The sequence below is a fragment of the Lindgomyces ingoldianus genome (assembly GCF_010093535.1).
Source record: "Lindgomyces ingoldianus strain ATCC 200398 unplaced genomic scaffold BDR25scaffold_6, whole genome shotgun sequence".
NCBI classification, from domain to species: domain Eukaryota; kingdom Fungi; phylum Ascomycota; class Dothideomycetes; order Pleosporales; family Lindgomycetaceae; genus Lindgomyces; species Lindgomyces ingoldianus.
Window position 1 is genome coordinate 1,388,598 of NW_022985167.1, and position 14,039 is coordinate 1,402,636.

General features: G+C 48.9%; 6 protein-coding genes across 6 annotated transcripts; 1 reads left to right on the top strand and 5 right to left on the bottom strand.

Annotated features, from left to right (window-relative positions):
* Nucleotides 1–856: 856 nt before the first annotated feature.
* On the bottom strand, nucleotides 857–2,426 carry BDR25DRAFT_112344 (uncharacterized protein). Its single transcript, XM_033683596.1, has 3 exons — nucleotides 2,084–2,426; nucleotides 1,762–2,034; nucleotides 857–1,704 (listed from the first exon to the last, which is right to left on the bottom strand). The coding sequence occupies exons 1-3, from the start codon at nucleotides 2,169–2,171 to the stop codon at nucleotides 887–889; spliced, it is 1,179 nt and encodes a 392-aa protein (XP_033551666.1). The 5' UTR covers nucleotides 2,172–2,426; the 3' UTR covers nucleotides 857–886.
* A 115-nt stretch (nucleotides 2,427–2,541) lies between these two features.
* BDR25DRAFT_112349 (uncharacterized protein) lies at nucleotides 2,542–4,668 on the bottom strand. Its single transcript, XM_033683597.1, has 6 exons — nucleotides 4,549–4,668; nucleotides 4,294–4,498; nucleotides 3,618–4,229; nucleotides 3,507–3,564; nucleotides 3,102–3,458; nucleotides 2,542–3,043 (listed from the first exon to the last, which is right to left on the bottom strand). Exons 2-6 carry the CDS (start codon nucleotides 4,300–4,302, stop codon nucleotides 2,682–2,684), a joined length of 1,398 nt encoding a protein of 465 aa, XP_033551667.1. The 5' UTR covers nucleotides 4,303–4,498; nucleotides 4,549–4,668; the 3' UTR covers nucleotides 2,542–2,681.
* A 2,573-nt stretch (nucleotides 4,669–7,241) lies between these two features.
* On the bottom strand, nucleotides 7,242–8,881 carry BDR25DRAFT_340533 (uncharacterized protein). The gene is made up of 2 exons (XM_033693509.1): nucleotides 8,297–8,881; nucleotides 7,242–8,240 (listed from the first exon to the last, which is right to left on the bottom strand). The coding sequence occupies exons 1-2, from the start codon at nucleotides 8,586–8,588 to the stop codon at nucleotides 7,357–7,359; spliced, it is 1,176 nt and encodes a 391-aa protein (XP_033551668.1). The 5' UTR covers nucleotides 8,589–8,881; the 3' UTR covers nucleotides 7,242–7,356.
* A 425-nt stretch (nucleotides 8,882–9,306) lies between these two features.
* Nucleotides 9,307–10,389, bottom strand: BDR25DRAFT_280411 (phosphoglycerate mutase-like protein; the record flags this gene model as incomplete). Its single annotated transcript, XM_033687809.1, has 2 exons — nucleotides 9,307–9,815; nucleotides 10,122–10,389. The coding sequence occupies 2 exons, from the start codon at nucleotides 10,387–10,389 to the stop codon at nucleotides 9,307–9,309; spliced, it is 777 nt and encodes a 258-aa protein (XP_033551669.1).
* Nucleotides 10,390–10,443: 54 nt separating this feature from the next.
* On the bottom strand, nucleotides 10,444–11,874 carry BDR25DRAFT_280414 (N-terminal nucleophile aminohydrolase). Its single transcript, XM_033687810.1, has 5 exons — nucleotides 11,763–11,874; nucleotides 11,644–11,709; nucleotides 11,435–11,593; nucleotides 11,053–11,379; nucleotides 10,444–10,999 (listed from the first exon to the last, which is right to left on the bottom strand). The coding sequence occupies exons 1-5, from the start codon at nucleotides 11,763–11,765 to the stop codon at nucleotides 10,685–10,687; spliced, it is 870 nt and encodes a 289-aa protein (XP_033551670.1). The 5' UTR covers nucleotides 11,766–11,874; the 3' UTR covers nucleotides 10,444–10,684.
* An 865-nt stretch (nucleotides 11,875–12,739) lies between these two features.
* Nucleotides 12,740–13,848, top strand: BDR25DRAFT_322973 (uncharacterized protein; the record flags this gene model as incomplete). Its single annotated transcript, XM_033692072.1, has 2 exons — nucleotides 12,740–12,838; nucleotides 12,889–13,848. The coding sequence occupies 2 exons, from the start codon at nucleotides 12,740–12,742 to the stop codon at nucleotides 13,846–13,848; spliced, it is 1,059 nt and encodes a 352-aa protein (XP_033551671.1).
* Nucleotides 13,849–14,039: the final 191 nt, after the last annotated feature.

The window sequence follows — 14,039 nt, forward strand, 5'->3', positions numbered from 1 at the left end:
ACACTTCCAGTGACGAAAAATTGTACGCCGATCCAGACAAAGTTATCCCACTGAAATATTTCCTTCCCAAGACAGACATTATAACCCTCGGGCCTACGCAGGTGACTTTGGGAACGGTAGCGATTGGAATGGGTATGGTACGGATCCTAAGCCTAAGGAGGATTTGGATAATTGGGTCGTATCATTTCAAAGACCCCAGATATTTTCAATAATTAGGATTATGTGGGAAATCACACCCTATTATAGTAAGGATACAAGGCGAACTAGCGGAATAGGCAAGATATATGGCGTATGTAGAAGAGTACGCAAGGTATATAGGAAGAACATTCAAAGCATGGCCTTGCAATGTCATCAGTGAAAGAAGACTTAGTGAATTAGTAACAACTAACTCACTTTTCTCTAGAGTCAACATGCACAAAGCGCGCTTTCCAAAACCACTTAATGATTAAAGTAATGATGATATTATAGTGTGATAAGCAATCCGCGGACATACTCTGTACAGGGGCACTCTTTACCTCATTAATGTCGTTGAGATAAACTCAACACAACTCATGCTAGACCAATCACTAAGCCCTCAGCGGCAGCCACAATTACTTGACCTCCAGTTATTGTTAATGGCGCGCTCGGCAACCACTCACATTGGTTGTCACGTTGCGGGGGTGGCTTTCGACACGGCTCGGTGTGTCGGGCCAGTCGGTCGACCTTCTCTAGAGCAAAGACTGGGATGGAAATGGTGGAATGTATCCGGATGTATCCGGATATCCGGTTTGGGATATTCCGGCAGAATTCGTAAATTAGCTTTGAGTCGTTGTGGTTGTCTTTCGTAGAGCAGATGTGGTCTGGCGCTAGATTGTGGCCATAGAGCGAGTCGCAAGTTCAAAGCTCTTCACCCAATATTATGCTTATCCATCTCTTCCTCAATCCAACTTCCCTTCTGTGTTTTACTCCTCCGCTTCCACCTTTCCCTCTCAGCATTTGTTAATCCTCTCTCTCCATCATGTCTACCTGCTCTTTCTATAGCCGGTTCTGCATGTGTAACGTCCCCACTTACGTGCCTTGGATCTACGAAATCCGGCCAATCAATCGCGCCACCATTCACACCACGACTGCCCCCAGACTCGCTTTTTTCCAATATATGTCTGGTAAATGTTCCTCTTCTTGCATGCTCCCCGGAGCCTGATTGTGTCCGGACAAGATTTACTAGTCTTCCGAGAACCGCGAATTCTAGCTTGAGTTTGATTGAGTAGACCGTGCCTTTAAGCGTAGTTTCGATGATGTACAGATTCGCGAACTCAATACCTAAAAGAGCACAATCCATCACAATGATGATCGCGTTAATAGCAATGAGCTGGTACATTGTTTTCCTATTGTTGTGTCCGAGACTTCCTTCAACACTACTGAAGTCGCCTTTTACGGATTCTGAAAGTTTGAGCAGGCGTAACGTATCTTTAATATATATAACTGAGATAATTAGTTCCTGGAGGAAGAAGGCAACCATTTGTATTTTCTCCACAATACTGTATCCATTTACGAAATTTTGTAGAGTTCCATGAGGCAAACCGTTGGAGTTGGAGCCAAAGGTGAGAACGCTGGTAGTAGTGTGGAAGATGATTGCGTCAACAATAATCATGTAGAGAGTCCATCTCAGCACGCGACGTGAGTTACTGACGAGGTGGAGGCGGGACCAGAGCACAATTGATTGACCTGGAAATTGCACGCATTAGTAACCATCTTTTCGGCCCACCCAGAGAAGACACGTACCTGTGACCATGAGCCACCAGCCCACGCTGAGAAACACAACTGCCACGTACCCTACATTCTGAGATGGGTCTAAGAGTTGAAAGAATTTGATCAAGAAGCCGAGGGAGTAAGGCAGTATGCCGAAAGCTGAGATGATTAAGCTCCAAAAGTATAGACCCTTGTACTTTTGAAAAGTCACAAGAGTTAGAGTGATAAGTTCGATGGCGTTATACAGGGATAGGCCGATGAAGAATGCGATGATGATTTGTAGGCAGAGCGAATTGCCTGTATAGCCTATAGAATGAAATAAGTATGTGCATAGCGAAACGGGTCATAATCTTACCTCCTGTGATTCCAGCACCGGCAGAATTAAGAGCCCCTTGTGGAGGTGTTGATTGCGAGGCGAGTGACGAAGATGCCGGAGATGCCATCGAAACAGTTGGAACCGGGGTTTTCCGATATCAGTCAATAGTCCTAAACAGCCTTGAACCAAGCGAAACAATCGCGAGGAGTGTAAACACGCTGTCACCGCAACCACCCGGGCTCTTCCAGAACCTGTAGTCGCTCCCGGGGTCGTCAGTGCTGATCGCTGTTCCCAATTGCGAGAGGGAAAGGGTGATTGTGGGCTGGTGAGATTGTGGAGAATTTCAGGTTTAAGCATGTCGACGGCGTGGGGCGACTAGGAATTTAGAGCTTGACCCAGGGCCTGGGCATGGGAACACGATCGCTTCTTGACAGTGTAGATGACGTTTTAGTTCTCCACTGGTGAAGATGATTGGCCGCTTGGTAATCCGGGGTAGATCGAACTCGGGTTGTGGCTGACGGCGAGTCCGGCTTGCTATTTTAGGCATATCGTACACTGGCCTCCAACGTCGCCATTAAAATGATTAAACGGTAGCTATCGAGAAGGAGCCAAAGAGGAAGAGATATGTGAAGGAGTGTTAAATATCAATAGGGACGTTGCCAACAGTATCCCAGCTTGTTCCGTTAAAGCTTACCTCTCGGACCGAACCCCTTGCTTGAAAATAACACCGAGAGAGCTCTGAACCAACCGGAAGGGGAAAATTAGGGAAAGTAAGGCCGGTCAAACATGTGATTGCGGTGTTTTTATCGGCACCATCGAAAGCAGGATGCGTAACAGGGCCTTTCCACCCTTCGTCTGTGTCTGACCAACTAACCTGCATCGTCCCGTTTTTGTCTTGCCAAAGGAGGTAGGTGTTTAAACTTGAGACAGTCTTCCCGGGGCGTGTAGTTGAGAATGCAGCTAGGGAAGAGTCTGCTGGTACAAGGCCTGAGAATGCCCCTGGCGTAGATGATTTTAGTAGACGATAACTAGATCACTCTTGAAACGGAGTACTTACTATTCCTCCATATCACGGACGCTTGGCCGCCATCTTCCTTATAGTTAACATATGAACCATCTTCCTGCCTGTAAAATAATGCAGTAGATGAGAGGTTGTTTGTTAATGGTACCAAAGCTAATCGAGTACCATTGCTTGGTTCGGTCGATCGTAGGACAGAATCATGCCAACACTGGTTCTTCTTATGGCACTCAAAATTGACTCCACGAAGCTCTCCACCCAGCCCTTGGTACACAAGCTTTGGCCAGTAAAACGCAAGATTTGAACTTTCGGACGCTGTATACCTTTGCTGGTCTAGCGACCCAGGTTGTCCAATTGTAGGCCCATTGTCTGGAAAAATCCATTCCGAAACGTAGTCTGTATCGTCCATAAGTATACACTTAGAAGGTGGGTATTAACACTCACTGAGATCGTTGAGATAGACTACTTCTGCTTGGTATTGAATGCCGCTAAAGCTGTAGTTCTAAGGGAAGAAGTAAGCTAACGTGGTACCAACCCATGAGATTCCACTCATACCCCTTGGTTTGCATAGTACTCTGAATTTAAAGCGGTAGCCGTAAGAGGACTTCCTCGTTTGGCAGTGGAAAAGTGAGACACTCGAGTCCAGTTGCCAGTGCTTGAGTTGAAAGTAGATCGAGACAAGAACCCTTTGCTATCTTGGGAGAACAACCACACAGTGAAGTATCCTGAAGGTCCTGCGACATTCCATCCAGTCACCGCAAGGGACGGGGGACGAGTCCCATTAGGAGAAGCGATGCCGCTAGTTGGTGTTGGAACAGCTGGAATGTCTGTAACTGATGAATTAGGGGGGCGTGACTGGCCACTCGGGTTGAGGAACGTTCCCAGGACCGCTCCAAGGACAATAGCCAAAGCAAGTAAAATTACCAGCATCAACACTAACCAAATCATCATCCGCGAATGTTTGGGGTTTTCTTCTTCTGCTGGATCGCTTGCGCTAGACCGAGGTCTGGCTCCTAAGATCTCTTTCATAAAGCCATCATTGAGCATTAAGCCTCGGCTACCTTTCTGGATGGGTGGTCTATTAGGGATTCGAATGCCCTCCCATTTCGGTAAGGCTGTGAGCCCTTCATGCGTCGATTCAACGTCATCATTGATGTGGTCCAAATGCTAGAATGGATCTCGTCAGGTGTAATCATTCTCGTAGCCGACCACGAGTTGCAGCCATACATACCGTCATCATCTAGTACGAAGCCAAACGTTTCTTCTACCAGGAGAAGGTTTCAAGTTGAATTGAATGAACGCTGACTTCCAGCTTCCGATGCTAATTTAGCTCGAATCCAAACATTAAGATCTCGGAGAATTATGTCGGTGCGCCGGAAAGGTTGTGTAACCTTACACGTTCCACCCATTCAAGGCTCTGCGTATATTTGCGAGATCTGCGATTGTTAGACAAGCCCTGCCTAAAATGTTTAATATAGACGTATACACTAGCCTAATAACCCCTTCAGTGCAATTCTCGAACAATTGACGGGAGGCGGTAAAGAGGGTAGTCAAGGGCAGCAACCGTCGCGCGTCGCCTTAAGAATTCATTGAGGAAGGGGCACCTGAATGGTAACATCGACATTGTTGTGGCAACTCCTGCTTAAGAGCTATCAGCATGCAGCACAGGATGCATACCTTTATTAACCCGACCACGGTTTCAAGCCAACTGCGATCCTGAATCAGTTAGCTAGCTGCGAAGTGTGAAGATATCCCTCAAGATGGGTAGAGACAAGTGTGGGGAATCTCGGTGGCCCGAAGTGTCGAATGATACGATTGGATTAGATGCCGGCTAATATAAGCATTCACTACTTTGGGTCGTGCCCTTGCGAACGATTAACAACCGAACGAATCGATATCGCGAGCTTCCGTGAAACCTGGGATTACTTGCATCCGGTCAACGGCTTGAAGCCACAATCATTCTGCTTTCTTGGCGCATGTCGTTGCCTTGAAGAGTAGCATCGCCGTTGAGAAAGTCCTTTGGATGGGTGTATAGGTGGCTTGATATAGGATGACCGATTCCGATCATCAAGTGATGGGTCCTCCAGAGTCTGCAAGCAACAATGGCGTGCTGTTGAAGGCATCTTCCACGTGTCATGTTTCATGGTCATCGTAAACGTGAAGTCGAAAAGTATTTCCGTCACTCTAAAGTAGTACAGCGACTTATCACTTCCGGGGCTATTAGGTATCTATCGCCTGAATTTTGAGAAACCAGGCTTATAATTAGTTCGTCGCTACACTTGAGAAGATCGAATCGATGTCTTTTTGCACAGGGTCTGAACAAGATCGACGTTTGAAACATGGACAGCATGACCTGATCATCAAGGCTAAGATCCGCATTGGATGAGGCGGGGTACCATGGAGCCGAACCCAAACGTTCCAACCATGGCTAGGCCGTAGCTCCCAGTGTTCGTGGAAGCTGTGGCAAACCACAGAATCGGATGGCCCTCTTTCATGGGGGAAAGGACTCCATAACGGCGAGTAGATCAATGCGGATTCTGGAGCCTGGTCAGTGTACTTGCCTTTGAAGTGTAAAATTAAATGCCTCGGGCTTGTCTCGTTATCATGGAAGGGTTGAAACAAAGAGTGGCAAGCTGTAATAGCAAGCATTCTGATGGCGATCAGAAGGTCGCTAGAGTGAAACGCATGAAATTGCTGACGGGGAGAAAGAGAGAGATCAGGTTAACAAATGGGAAGACTCGCCGGCCGAGGGGAGAGAAATTATTTGAGCTGAGGCCACTTAATTTACTCGTTGCAGCAGGACCACGGGGTCAAGAACCATGTTCCTGGACAGCGCGTGAGGAGACGCAGGGTCTTAAAACGAGGTTAAGAAAAAGATGACGATCGAACGTATTGTGAAAATTGAGATAGAGCATGTGGGCGAGATTATGCGAGAATGAAGGGTGAAGATGGTAAGGTGGTAGAAGGAGGGGAGATGGTGAGATGGCGCAGGTACTTATCGATAACCCTAATTTCCTCCAGTAATATGAAGTCATCGCGAAATCCGGGTGGGTTAACAAATAAGATTGTTCCATTCCTCGAAAACATGCACGAAGCCACCATGTCCTCGCTATCGCATCTTAGCTCCCGTGACTGATGATAGTTGCTGGTCTGTATAACATCCACCTCATCCGTTCCATATTTTGACCACACCCAAACTTTCAGGCAAAGAGCAGCAAGGCGACAGAGACGTCTCCCATATTATCATCGTCATCTCGCTTAATTCTTTGTGTCTCACTCCGTTGCCCTTTCCCAAGTGCTCGTAATACTTCAGAGCCCCCACAGCAGATGGCTAGTATCACCGTTTTGCTAACCTCGTCTGTACGCACTGTTCCAACCCAACCACATATCCTGGATCAGTGTCCAAACCATGGGGATTTGATTCTCATCAACTGTTCCCAAAGGGAAGGCCTGGCCCTGCCTATGGCTAGTTGCTGAAGGCAATATAGTGCCTTAGCCTCATCCTCGTTCATCAAGGAGACGGTCTTCTGGCTGTAAATCGAAGGAAGTTGCGGCGTAGAATTGGAGCTAATCAGATTCGGTGCGGGTTGAGCTGAGAGATAAACTTCGGTACGGTAGCATTCGTCAAACTTCCGCATCTTAGAGAAAGCCTCTTGTTAGAAGGAATTTGTTTTAGACCGTGTGAACTATTAGTACTGCTGAACCCGCAAGCGAAGATGAGACGACCACCAGAGGCAAAGTACGTCTTGAGAAGCTGGAGGACATCGGAAAGTTTCATTGACTTGGCAGTCTTAAGTTGGGTAACTACGATAGCGGTTGAGGTGTTGGAAGAGACATACTTCACCGCACTGGCGTGGGTTTTGACACGGTGGACGCGTGCCAGCCTAAAATCTGGACAGGGAGCTTGTAGGACACACTGTCGAAGTGCTGTGGCAGTTCGAGTGAAAGGGGAAGGAATTTACACTCGCGTGTGGATTCCCTGACCTAAGTGAACTCTAGATGAACTAGAAACACCAAGCACCGAATTTGAAAGATTGTAATTAGTTTATCTCTTCCCTCCACGATCTCGTCACCACAGACTCCAATTGAATCTGGAGATAAAGTGTTTGAATATTCTACATCAAGTCACAATCATGTCACATGTATTTACATTTCAGGGTAGGATAACCCTATTTGTCCACAAAATCCCCCAAACGCCAATCCAAACCAAATGCAAACCCAGCCAATCTAGATAGCTATTCCTTATGCACGAAATCCAAAATCCAAAATCCAAAACCTAACCTCCAATCTCCCATCACCAAGTTTTCAAAAACCTTAAATCTTTCTCCCCTTTCCCCTTCCCTTCCAACTCTTTCGCCTCCGTCTCCGACGGCAACTCAATAACCCTCTCCGCATCCAATTCAATCAATACCCCACTTCCCCTCCCATATCTATTCCGCGACCGTCCATGTATCCCAGCCACATCAAGCGGCGCTTCCGAGTCCCCTGTTGCAATTGACCGCCTTGTAGTGCCTCTTGAAAACCCTTCCTTCTGACGCTTGCGGCGTTGGAGGTAAAAGCATGTGAAGAAGAGGATTAGAAAGACGACTACGCCGCCTCCTACGCCTACGCCTGCGCCGATTACCGCGGGATTTATAGGATGTTTTGGGGGTGGAATGGTGGATTCGGGGGGTGCGAAGGATGTGGTGGACGAGGTGCCCGGGGAGATTATGGAGTAGCCTGAGATGAAGACTATTGTTGCCGGTTCGTTAGCGGGGGCTTTCGATGCGGTGGCTTTAGGGTCGTGGGACGTTGGGCTTGATGTAGACGGTGAGGTCCTTGCAGCGTCATTTGATTTTGATGAGGGGCTGGAAGGAGGCGGGGTGGAGGATGCTTTAGGAGTGTCTTTCTTCTCGGAGGGTGGTGAGGATGCTGGAGCTTGTTGCTGCTGTTGCTGTGATGTCTGTTGCTGTGGTGGTTGGGTGTTGGCGGGAGGCGCGGAAGATTGCTGCACGTTTACTAGCGCTGCGCTGGTCGGCTGTGCGTTGTTGTTATTCGTATCTTTATCCGCCGTTGCTACCACTTGTGGTGTTCCTAGGTCCAACATTTGCGCGCCGCTCTTGGTGCAGCAGTCGTGGCTTTCGCAGCACCATTTGCCGCTGCCGCAATAGTACACTGCTTCATCGCCATGATTCCATTCTATACCGCATCAGTCTAGGTCATATTCTGAAGCATAATTGCGATTGGGAGCGTACCAGCCTTGCAGAAACTCGGACATGGCGTTCCCCATCCTGAATCCGTACATCCGCCTCTTAATACTCGTTGGAAATTCTCATACCGCGTGTCTACGCAAAGCCCATTACTTAGGCATTGGTTCCCCTCTGAGCAGCACACGCTCACGCCGCCAGAATTACATGATTTATGCCCGTCGTCGGTGTCACCGTTTGGATAATAGCATGTAGCAAGTGTGAGGAAAGGAATTTGGAGAATGAAGGAGAGTACGCAAAGCGATGCGAGGATAGACAATATCGACGCATTGCATGCCATGGCATATCACATTAGGCCGGAGGTGCGAAAAAGAGAAAGAGGAGATCAGAAGATTCCCCGTCATAGAGAGCAACAAGAAGGCTGGAGGATAACAACCTACCAACTCCGTCACTAATGCTCCCCAGCGTGTGCCTTGGCCTCCGAAAGGGGAGATGAATTCATGGCAAAGGATTTATGAAATGGGTGAAGCACAAACCAGGATGTTGTCGAAACACTCCACACAGGGCCTTGTTCAGGTCGGGAGGAATGCGGAATGTGTCGCGGAGTCGCCTAAAAGGTGGAAGTGCACATTACCCGAAGTCCGGGATACCTGTTGGCTTTGGCAATCCTTCCAATGTATTTTATCCCGGGTTTTGGTGCGAAATGTTTAAAGTTTGAATCTATCAATCGCGTGAGGTATCGTGGTTCGACTATGCCATCCCGAAAAACGATGAGTTTCAGATCCTCGTATTGCTTTGAGAAATGGCGGCAACCAAGGCAATAAAAGCCTCTAAGTGTAGCGGCGGTTAGTCTTTGAAAGAGTAACTGCTGCCATTGTGTTAGTAGCTGCGTGGCTGCTGACATTAGTATTTCGGACATTTGGACTTCATATGCAGCCGCACTCTGGGCCGAGAACGGAAAATTGCTGGATGTAGTTTGCAGTACGGTATCGTATCCCTTTAATATATCTTCCTTCCATTTCCACCAGCTGAACCTTCTATCGAATTTCCTGCACGTCTCAACTTGTGTTGTTACTCGGGTCCTCAGTGGGTGTCTCGTCCTGCAACCCCATCCCAGGAGGAAAGTCAGTTGCTAGTACTCCAAAGATTCCTTTTTCACTCCTGCTCATGCCCCCCCCTTTCTCCTCTGTCTCTCCCCACTCCTTCAACCGGAACAAGCCTTGCCCGTCGACCCCAAGACATTTCTGCCTACTTTCTATTAAGGCGTCTTCATCAAAGTCGAAGATTCGCCAATCTGCGTTGAAGAATCGCCGATTGCTTATCGCAGTCCGTAGGAAGCCTGAGTGGCTTACGACTGCAATCACTTTTTCTGGTCGAGAGTAAAGCGCTTGGAGACACGCTTGGCCTCGTGCAAGGACAGCCTTTCCTGTAAAGGCATATGGATTGATGCTAACTGAGGTGGTTTTGTCCGGATATAGAGGATCCACTTTAGAGAAATCGAACTGAGGGAACTCAAAAGCCATGGTTGCAATTGAAGAGCCAGTGTCACAGGGCTTGTCTGAGTTTTCTAATGTAAAGATTAGCAAAATGTATTGATGTATGATGAGCTCTTGAATAGGCCTCAAACGCATAGCAAACTGGGAGTCTCGTGGCTGGTTTCTTAAATGCAGTTAAGGGATAGCGTTCTGGGTCATGTGTTGTTGGAACATGTACTAAGGCAGAGCGAATATCAGAAGGAACGTTGGGGAATTTCGAAGGAATGGGTAGGACTGAAAGGGAGTGGCGACGTACGTGACACTGAAGAGACTGTGGAACGATGCTCAGGGCGAAAATGGGACAACAAAAACCAAAGAGTCGCAACAAAGGTACCGACCTTGCCACCCAGCATCTGGTAAAACCTTGATCTTTTTCTCATCGATCAACCAGCCCAAACCTAGGACTGCGGTTTCCAGTGTCCGGCGCATCGCGCTGACGACAATAAGCTCGATCTCATTTCCAATTTTGCTGTTCTTGAGAGATTCGTGCAATTCTGCGCATTGCTGTTTTCCGAGATCGGAGAGCGGTGCATCATGAATGGACCAGTCACTTGCTACATTATGCAAAGCCTGGGCGTGACGGATGAGGACGAGGGTAGGCGGCATAGAAACGGAGAATATCGATGAAAGATGAAATGCCGAGTTTTGGGGGCCTCTGATCTTATGTCTTTTGTTTTAGTGATTGACTGAGATTGGAGTGCGCTGGTGTGGCTGGAGGAAGCTACCTAGGTACATCGTCACGATATGATAGGCGCACCAATGGGTCGCGCAAGTGCAAACGACCATTTCTGTGGCGCATACAAACCCTTACAATATGCTCCAAAGTCGGTGGATATCAGACGTGCCCATCTATGCTGCGCCAACCCGCTTGGTAGCTTGCATATAGTACAGAGTGGTTCATCTACTCCTCCATCTTCCCCTCATCCTCATCCTCGTCGTCACCCTCCAACGATTTCTTTGCCAGCCGTTCGGCTTCCTCTCTCAGCTCCTTTGGCACGTCTTCATGCCTGCCCTTGGTGGGACCGTCTAAGGAGCTTACCCACGTCATCTCCAGCTCGAAGTCCTTGTCCTTGTTATCGTCGTGTGCAACGTAGATGATGCGTGCTGCCTCCTTGACCCCCTCTTCCAATGATAGAGTGCCGTCGGACAGATTGAGCTTCTCAAGCTCCGACTTTGCGATCTGTCGACCCTTGCCCGTAGCTGCACCATAATATCCCTAACTATTGTGTTAGCTCTGGATACGACCCACATGAATACTTCTGTTCATACCCAATAAAGTCCGCTCGGCTCAATCATGTACAAGAACGGTCCGCCATGCTTTACACCGCCCTTCTTGCCCCCAGAGCCAACCTTTGGCCCTGAGCCGACCTGTCCATCCACCGGCAGCTCGGCCTCTGAATCCCACCCGCCTACGATGGCTGTGACACCAAATGGCCGTACACTTGAGTAGAGGGTGTACATCTGGACATAGCTTCCCATGCGATTTGCGAGAGCGGAGGTCGGGATCGGGGCCTTGTACAGCTGGCGCCATTGAGCTGCTTCATCGCGGGCTCGGGATACGAAATGGCGACCATCAGGGAGGAGACCTGAAGACACCTGTGCATGCCCCATGTTAGTCTAGTCCTTCCCGACAAATAAAGGGCATGCTTACAACACCCATGTTCCTGTCTACCGTTGCTATCCGTTTGTTCGCTCCGGGCTTGAGCAGCTTGCTGGTGATGAGCTTCTCGAGAGCTAATACGACACCATCCTTGCATCTTATTCCGATGGCTGTGCCGCCGTTCTCCACCGCCTTGACTGCATATTCAACCTTGATGGGTTAATTTCGAGCTCGAGTATCATGGCTAAGGAATAACCTACTTGGAAATTGCGGCCATCTGGAGAGAAGACAGAGTTAGACAGGTCGTAACCTGTGCCTATTGAAGTCTAGAAGGTTTGTGTCAGTTGCAAACCACGAAAACACTGCAAACGAGGCTTACCATGGCACTTGGGAGATAGGATGAGAAGATCCAGAGCTCTTTGGGGAGTCGGAGTAGGGAAAGCAGTAAGGGAGAGGGCCGGAGCGTAGGCGAATTATTGGATAGATGTCGTGTTGATGGACTTCAGGCTGCGGTGAGTTGCGCGTTGAGCTTCACCCTGTTTCCGGCTAGCGTTGATCTAATCTCTTGGCAGATGGCGCTCGTGGATCTTGAGGCAGCCGTTATCCTCATGATTCACCTGACAAGACCGCCTTGTGAACTGCTAATATTTTATATCTGTTCAAAGGCTTGTCTCCGTTCTATTCGGCCATATCGTCGCCGCTTGAGACGTGATTTGGGGTCATTTTGCTGTTGATCCCTCGACTTTTTCCGCCATTAAACGCTCCAATCGTCGCCGGTCATTCTCTCGCGGGCGTCTCTGCCAATACAGGTTGATGAGTTGTCTACAATAATTTGCGAAGACCCGCCTAGCTTCATTGGCCCCTCGGGCGCTAGCGGGACATTTTATGTTTCAGGTCTCCAGTGAGTGGACAGCAGGCCGCATCATCCCGCTTTTCTGCCCTTCAACCCACCATCGGAGAACGCATGACCCAAACTGGGCCGCTACATAAAGAAACCATAGCTGCCACACTGCCCGCTGGACACCGCAACACACCACTTCTTTCAACGGCTTTGTCGACACTCCTTGGTGACGACGACTTCTCTTATCTCTCTAGCCGCCACCACCAGCATCCTCACAAAGGTCTTGTTCGAGGCGTCTGTAGCCACCCGACGCGCCGCACTGAGGATCTTTTCACCACCACATTTCAATAAGAACTGCGGACTCAAAGGCTACGATACTCGAGCTAGTCCGAAAAGACATCCAGTATATATTGCTCTGAGCAAGACTTACCTCTTCACTAATCCTCAGCGTCTGATTCCCCTCTTCTCAATTTCCCGAAGGATACGGAATACCTGTTAGGTACCCGGTCTCTCTGATGCAACCTCTGCTCGTTCACTATTGCAATATTTGCACCTATAACACGACTGTTCCCTTCACAGCTTCCGTCTTTTCCGAAAATCAATCTTGCTCACACGTAAGCCCCGAATCCTCTCCCATCTCGAAATACTGACGATTACGTCATAGTGCGGAACGATATCAGCGGGCATCAACGTTCGAGGAAAGCAAGAAGAGGAAACAAACATGCAGCAGGAAGAGCTTGCAAGGCTGTTTTCAGCCAACTTGACCCTCTCCCAAGCCCAGCCCCAATATACCCCCTCCCCTCCCCAACCCGAGCAGCAGATCGAGCCAGTGCACCAACAGCAGGAACAACAACAGAGAGCGAGCTCTTCAGCGATAGTCTACGCTTCTCAGCACTACACACACACACACCACGTCGTCCCTATCCGTCATATCCCGAAAGAATCTGTAAAGACTCACATTGATGCATCAGAGCTAGAAGGCATCCTCCTCCGTAACAGTGTCAATCCTAGACTCCTCTTCCCTTCCCAGATTGACCTCTTCAAGAACGCAGATGATGACCAGCGTCTTCGTCTCCTGGAGCTTTGGCGCATCTCCCCTCCACAGGGCAGGCAGGGGTTTCCAGCGGGTGTGGACTACAACATTTCTAGGCAGCTCTATGATTGGCCACCAACAAGTCTGGCTCAGGAGGAAGCCATGGCAAAGTTGAGGTATGAGAGGATGATTGACGAGCGTGCTCAAGCGGAGGATATTCAGAGCCACCAACAACAGTTGAATCAGAGCATGGATGATGGTATGGGATCTGCAGCCGTGCAGGCGACACGTGACCTCCTCACGTCTTCCCCTGACACAAGAAGTGCAGAGCCTTACATTGTCTCAGGATACGATATGCTGGCAAATCGAGAGTATGAGGAATCGGCAAAGGCCGCGGTAAATCACCTCAGGGAATCGACGAGGTACAACCAGGCAACCGACCCTGTTTACAACAATGCTGGCGGTCACGGTGGCTTATGGGAAAAGAACGTAGGAAGCATCTTGGATATGGAAAATCAATACGGAGCCTTCGCTCAAGCGAGGGATCGGGATGTTCAGTCGGTGTATGCCGACGATGAAATGGTCATGTAATAGGTGGAGCTTCATAGGCACAGAGGGAAGGCAGTGGATATCTTGGCGGAAGCGGATGCAACGTCTGCCGTTTGGTTTGCCCAAATAGGCGTACTTGTCGATACACTTGCATACATACTTCTCTTTTGTTCCCGGGTTACGCTTAAAGAGGGAGGCAAACAAGACGGACGAGCGGTATTTTGGTTTGCTGT